The 6,865-nt window shown below is 46.9% G+C and overlaps 1 protein-coding gene across 2 annotated transcripts; it reads left to right on the top strand.

Annotated features, from left to right (window-relative positions):
• The first annotated feature begins 1,826 nt into the window (after positions 1–1,826).
• Positions 1,827–6,481, top strand: LOC123043529 (transmembrane protein 234 homolog). 2 transcript variants are annotated; one of them, XM_044466010.1, is made up of 6 exons: positions 1,827–2,327; positions 2,942–3,076; positions 3,383–3,684; positions 4,418–4,572; positions 4,908–5,093; positions 6,038–6,481. In XM_044466010.1, the coding sequence occupies exons 1-2, from the start codon at positions 1,956–1,958 to the stop codon at positions 2,951–2,953; spliced, it is 384 nt and encodes a 127-aa protein (XP_044321945.1). In that variant the 5' UTR covers positions 1,827–1,955; the 3' UTR covers positions 2,954–3,076; positions 3,383–3,684; positions 4,418–4,572; positions 4,908–5,093; positions 6,038–6,481. The 2 variants fall into 2 exon arrangements, with proteins under 2 accessions (XP_044321945.1, XP_044321946.1); XM_044466011.1 differs by lacking the exon at positions 3,383–3,684 and having other exon boundaries at positions 6,038–6,479.
• Positions 6,482–6,865: the final 384 nt, after the last annotated feature.

Here is a 6,865-nt window from a genome sequence, read left to right as displayed (position 1 = left end):
CTTGTCCAACATGCATTTTTCAATTATTACTTTTTGGCAAATCTAAGTCATGCAGATTTTCTTCCTGAGGAATAAACACCCTGAGCCATATCTCGCAGAAAAATCGATTCGGACCCTCGCATTGTCATCCCCAGGGCGGCCCGGGGACGACTAGGGTTCCCAGGCCTAAGTCTCGTCTCCATCTCCTGCGAGTCATCAGAGGAGGAGATCAGAAAAAAGCCCGCACAGTCACCGACGAAGGTGGCAGTGAGCCTTGCGTCGCTCCATTTCCCATGCGGAAGGCATCAGGCGGCTGGACGACAACCCGAGGATGAGGCGGTGGGTGTGGCCCGCAGGTGATGGTGGTTGGATCACTCGATCGCTTGGGTGGCGAGGTGTTGGTGGGCCGTGGTCGAGGCGAAGGGCCTTCTACGACTCCTGCCTCCAGATCTGAAGGTATGCCCCCCTCCCTCCTCTCTGAATCACTCCTCCTAGCTCATCAACACCGATGCATAATGGCCTCTGTCGCATGTCCTCTTGCTAGTGAGGTGATGGCAGTGCAGTTCTGGGTCGGTTGAAAACCCCTGACTGGATAGTTTGGCCATGGCAGCGGTGACACCCAAGGGTGCCACTTTCCTCCCTGGAGGAGTTGTGGAAAACCCTTCCTCACACATCCAGTGATTTGCTGAGCGAAAGGTCAAATTGTTTTGTGGATTGGTTGGCGACGACATTATGAGAGTCATGTTCTCCTTGGAGATGCCGTATAGGAAAGGTTGGTCTTGAATGAGTGGTGTGGAGGTGTCCGACTGCTTCGAGTTTCAAGTGGCGGTGGCGAGCGATGCCTTTTAAAAGAAAGGCCAGGCGCTTTCTATCTGGTGATGCTCTCTGGTACGACATGCGTTGTTATGTCCCAGCGGGTTGACATCTTCCTCCACGGGTGGACGGGGATAGGGTTTTCCTCCCCGATGGCAGCAGCTTGACCACGGCACTGAGTGCTTGGTCCCTTTCTTGTGAACGCCACTCGTGTTTTCAATATGTTTCCCGCCTAGAATGGGCCTCGATGTTCTTCTTTCGCCTTCTACGACGGCATAGTTGTCATCGGCGTGGTGTCCTTCATGCTTCGAGAAAGTCATTTTGTTGTGTTCTCTCTGTCTAGCCGCCCAGGCTGACCTCAAGATTGTCCGGACGCCTCGACTAGTCCAGCCAGGCGGCGGAGTCCTACATGTCGACCCAGTCGTCGGGGCCTGGAGGCAACGGGGGCTCCGGAAAAGACACATCTATGCGGGAGTTCAAGAAGCTTTCCGCATCGGCGAGCAGGCCGGGCAGCAACGCCAGCATCAAGGCAAGACTGTGGCGAGACCTCCTTCTCTCGCAGCTCCATGGACACCACCAGGCCCTCCTTGGGCACCACCGACCGCAACTTCACGTGCCACGGCTCCTTCTTGTTCGTCTTGCCACTGTTGGAGCGCACTTGCCAAGTGTTCGACGAAATGCATAAGCCAAGTGTAAGGTTTGCTCCGTTAAATTTAAGGGACCAGTTAGGCCATGTGTTGTTTGGGCGCCCAAAATGAAAAAGCTGCAAAAGCAGGACCAAAAGCCTTAAAAAACAGGGGCGTAGAAACGATCAAAACTTAGTGGAGTAAAAATACTCCACTAAGCTTTACTCCGGCCGGATACTTTTTTATTTTTTAGGGATCAGTTAAAGTTGGCCTTAGAAGATTTAGCATGCCCAAAACTCTTCAAAATTTCCAACTTCTCTATAGTCTAGAGGTTAGCCAAATTTTGAAATTACACAAACACAACCCTCCTTTTGAGAAGCCAAAGTTTGAAATTACACAAACACAAACCTTCAAAAGCCAAATTCCAGCCTAACCCAAACAAGGCAGCAAAAGATCCAGTCACAGCGAGGAAAGCAGAGAAACAGAGGGAGAGCTCACCGCCGTCCAGCTCCCCAGATCCACCGCACCCCGGCGAACATGGCGGCGGTTGGCGGCGACGCGGCGAGCATGGTGGCGGTGGGCCTGGTGTGGGGCGCCACCAACGCGCTGATGCGGCGGGGCGCGCTCGTCTGGGACCGCCGCTCCCGCTGCCTCCCCGCCGGCACCGGCGCCGTCCGGCGGTGGGCCGACCTGCTCCTCACGTGGCAGTACTCGGCGCCGTTCCTCGCCAACCTCTCCGCCTCCGCGGCCTTCTTCCGGCTCCTCGGCGACGCGCCCATCTCCGTTGCCGTGCCCGTCACCAACGCCACCACCTTCGCCGCCACCGCCGTCGCCGCCGCGCTCCTCGGGGAGGCCACCCGCGCCGCACCGGCCGCGCTCGGCACCGCGCTCATCCTCCTCGGCGTCTGGGTCTGCATCTCCTAGCTCGCTGACTCCCCGTCCCTTTCAAGGGTCCGACTGCATCTGCATCACTGTTTCTCATCCGTCTTCAATGTTGTCTGTAGAATTAGTTCGAATTTGGTCTACTTTTTGTAAATCTGTCAGTTCATAATATGTGCGTTTGATGCTGACATTTAGGCTGTTTCTCATTTTGGCCTTTAGCAATCTTGCTTATTTCAGGCCTGGTTAGGGAACTTTGGTAATTGTATCATATGGTGTGCTGAACAACATACGCGTTCACATAAATACTGCAGCATCTCAACTCATCAGTTCTCTGTTTCCCTGTTTGTGCCTTCTGAATCAGTTTGGTTTTTATCCAGAATCAGTTACCTACAAGAATGACTTTCTGAATGATCACTGTTTACCTTCCCTGTCCTCTTGTAAAATATGTTTGCCCTGTTCCCGGCATAGTCGTTTTGCCATGTGTCAAGTAAGCACAGATTGATGATGCCTAAAACTAATTATCCATTTGAGGTCCGACCTCGGTAATGGGCATTTCGTTACCGGCCTGACTATGGCTACATGCCCATGCAGAAGGTGCTTAGGTGTACTTGTTAATAAGAATGATGTTCATACTGTTGCAGGTCCATACTTGAATGCTCTGTTTTGGAGCAATCAGGGTACTATACCTGGTTACTCCTAGTTCATGGCACACAAGATCATGGCTGTGATCTGGGAGGGAGAAGTGTCTGCATGATTGCATGCTTAATCCTAGGGAGGTATGTTTCTCTTTTTCGAAGAAACACAAAAGCTTCACGTTTTCATGTACTGTTAGAAAAAGAGTCTATCTGCAACTCTAGTGATGCACATAGTGGTTTGGACCCCTTCATGCATACAAAACTAGACATATATGTTCATTAGCTCTGCAAGACTCCTGAATTAGGACAGTTCAATAATATTTTCTAGTTACAAACACACAGATAATTTTTACTCAAATCAAATGTCCTTCTTCCGGAGATACTCGCTTCTTCCTTTCCACCATAGGTGGTGCTTGCATCTTATAGCTTATCGTTTTGTTGTACTAGGGCGGTATGCGAGACCTCCAAGCAACAGCCTCAAATTTCCCACATGGTAGTGTATCACCACGTCCGAAGATGATGTTGTGCATAGTGATTTTGGGGGCTTCTTCGTTGGAATCTAATTGATGATGGTTGCAAATCGAGAAATATTTGCTGCTTCTTGCTAATCTCCTACGATACACTGGTTCATCTTTCCACAAAGGTTTTGGTGCTTGTCAGACATAAGGAGATGTGTATCTTTATCTGCTCTTACATATTGAAGAACTATGCGCCAGAATCGAGCATTATGTTGAATGCTACTTGGTCTGGTAATGAATGGTTTGATTTCTGTTGAAATTTTGTTAGGGCCTTGTTGTCAATTTTAGAGAAAAAACATGCTACTGTCACCGGTATAGGTTGTGTGATCAATATCTTGCCTACTATTTGTGATCCTGTAGTAGTGCAGGTTTCATAATGTTGTGTATTATTTAATCCTGGCTGAAGCTCGTGTACTTAAGCTGATAAAATAACAGATGCTATGCTTGGTCTGGTAAATGCATGGTTCAATTTCTGTTCATACTATGACAGGACTTTGTTCTTAATTTTGGTGGAAAATTGTGCTACTGTCTACTAGTACATGGTATTTCAGGCATAGTTCTTTTACCAAGGGAATGTGTAGATGACATGCTCTTGTTGAATAGATTGCAGAACAAATGAGTTATTATTTGTTACTTTGCGCATGTTTTATTTACATTTCTAGGACCTAAATCTTGAGAATGAAATGCTGATCATGCGAATGTGTGTAATCTGAAACCTGTATGAAATATTTGTTTGTGCATTTGTAATTTCTGTTAATATGCTATAAAATATTGTGTATTTTTTAATCATGGAATAGTTATCCATGATGGGCAAATTGAAAGAGCTAGTCACTAGCATGTAAATACCAGTAAGAGACGGCCTTCTCGTCATTCATAGCCAAGTAACAGTGCCGACATATGGGGGACAGTAGCTTTCCAGGGATACTGTTTATGATTCATGCTAAAAGCTCATGGTTTATGACAGGCTGTTTATGAGGAGGCGAAGATGAAGGACCAACCATCAAGCCGCTCGCTCATCAGGTGGCGGTGGTATGCCTACATGAATGGTTGGTCTTAGAGGCTCGAGCAATTCTTGCCAGATTGGAAGCAACTGCTAGAGGGATCATAATGCTCTCCTGGGTAAGTCTTGGTTTTCCTGGGTCATTCAAATTTCTTTGTTCTGAGCCATTTTCCTCGTTATTGCTCCGAGGGCCATATTTCTGCTCAATGAGAGCTGGGTGGGCGTCTATAGTTATATCACTAGTTGGACAAGTTTCACTTGACTAGTCATGGAACTATGTCACACATCTAGTGTTGGTGGTTTCACTTCACTGGGATACACATGAATGTAAACCTAGGATCAATTTGGGCTGAAATTGTAGTTTTAGTGTGGTTTGCTCTGGAAATGCAAACCAGCTCATACTAATGATTTTGATACTAGTTTGCTCAGCATCTGATTGATGTCATTTGTGCAGTTTGCTCCCATCTGGTTGCGTGAAGGGGGCCACGGAGAAGATACTGACTGATGGCTACCTGCTCCTCACTCGGCCAGGCCAGAGGAGCCTCTCCAGCACTCCTTGTCCAAGGTCGCCTCCTCCCGGTCCAAGGTCTCGCCGGCACAACCCCTGCACTGTGTATGGCCTCGACTACAATTTTCTCAGGTGAGCCTTTTCTTTCTCCATTCCTTCTTCCTTGTGTCCTGAACCGCTGCTTTGAGTGACGGCTATGCACGGACCTGGGCGCACCTGCTCTGCTTCTAACTTCCGAGATGATTTGTTCCTGTGTAGAGTACGGAGAGGCTGTAAATGGCAGGATGCGTCAAATCCGACTCGTACATTCACTTGCTAACAAATAGACCAGAGTTAGGGCGGGGGGGGGGGGGGGGGGGGGGGGGGTCTGACTAGAAAATACCAGTGAGTTTCGCTGAGAACTTACCATGCTGGTGCTCGAAAATGTCAACTAATTTCTAGTATGTTTTAGTTTTACGAAAGGGCCCTATTCTGGGATTATTGGTAACATACTTGTGTTCCTTGTCGCATTGATTTCTTGGGAACAATAAAACCTGAACTTGCTTGGTTACTTGCCAATGACCAAGCATATGTATTTGTTAATCAAAGTCATATGCGTGATAGATATGTCTATTGTGATATGCTGTTACCTCACCTAGATTGCTTTAAGTTAACTCAAATATATTGCTTTAAGTTACCAAAGAATACAGAGTTTCTTGTCGTATTCTTGCTATGTTATCGCGTATGACGAATTCAAGTGATATGGATGGTGATAGTTGTTCTTGTACATAAGGTAAAATGGCTTGGTTTCTTGGCTGGTGGCTTACTTGTGCATTGTTTGTCTGCTGGAAGGAGGTACTGAACCTCAAGTGTAGGATATTTGATGTCTATCAATCACCACTCCTTGTTTATGTTGTTCGCAACCACTGTCGACTTTGCAATGCAATGAACTATCGAGGGATTAAGAGCAATATGATAAAGACATATGAAACTGTTGCATGCGATTTGTTGACCTATTTCATTTTGGCGTCCTATATGTGTGGTGTGTTGAAGTGCTGTTGACTTGATCTGATGTGTTGTTGTTGGTGCCATTGCAGATGCATGGCAGTGACGACTTTGGTGACATCAATTGTTTGGTATTGGCGCCATTGGATGATGTGCTGCTAAAGACGTCTTAATTGATTAGCCCCTTGTTATTCTTTTCTGTTTGTTTATCATCAATCCTTGCGGCTTGCTTTCCTTTGAGCAGCAAAGTAGCTCTCTCTTCATCACCCAAGGGTGTAGATTGGACAAAGGTGTAGTTTATTTATTACTAGATGAAACCCTGCACGTTGTTGCGGGATGTTTAGTTAATATTTTTGTAGAGTCCACCAAATTTGAATGAGATCATTTTGAAAATGGTGAGTAGGTTGTTATCTTGTGCACTCAAAACTAAAGTATAGCGGCTGAATGATCAACAAATTCAGTTGTTTATGAAGTCTGAATAATATTTGCGTCTATAATGATCAAATAGGAGTTTCTTCCTATGCAATTTTTGGGCCTAAATCATTTATTGCCTATCTGGGTTTGGCTCAATGGTACAACATATTAATAGATAATGAACTTGGCAATCAGCTTGTTTCTGTTGGACTCAAATAAGCTGAAAAAATGACAACATGAGAGCATCTCCAACAGAAGCGCTATATGAGCGACGCGCGGTATAAAAGTTGCTTTTAGCGCGCGCGGGTCCGATTTGGAGTCTCCAGCAGCCGCATAAAAAGCGCTCGCGCGCTATAACTAATGCAGCGCGCGCAGCATATTTAGTGCGTCCGGTCGCGTGTGCTGCAAACTCTGGACTGCTGCAGATGGGACCGCTTGGCTTGGGACCGCTGGACTCGCGCGCGCAGCATATTTTACAGCGCTTGTTGGAGCAAACGTCTTCTAGC

Source organism: Triticum aestivum, chromosome 2B (assembly GCF_018294505.1).
Source record: "Triticum aestivum cultivar Chinese Spring chromosome 2B, IWGSC CS RefSeq v2.1, whole genome shotgun sequence".
Taxonomy (NCBI): domain Eukaryota; kingdom Viridiplantae; phylum Streptophyta; class Magnoliopsida; order Poales; family Poaceae; genus Triticum; species Triticum aestivum.
The sequence above is the reverse complement of the archived record's forward strand: the minus strand, read 5'-3'. Positions and strand labels throughout refer to the sequence as shown.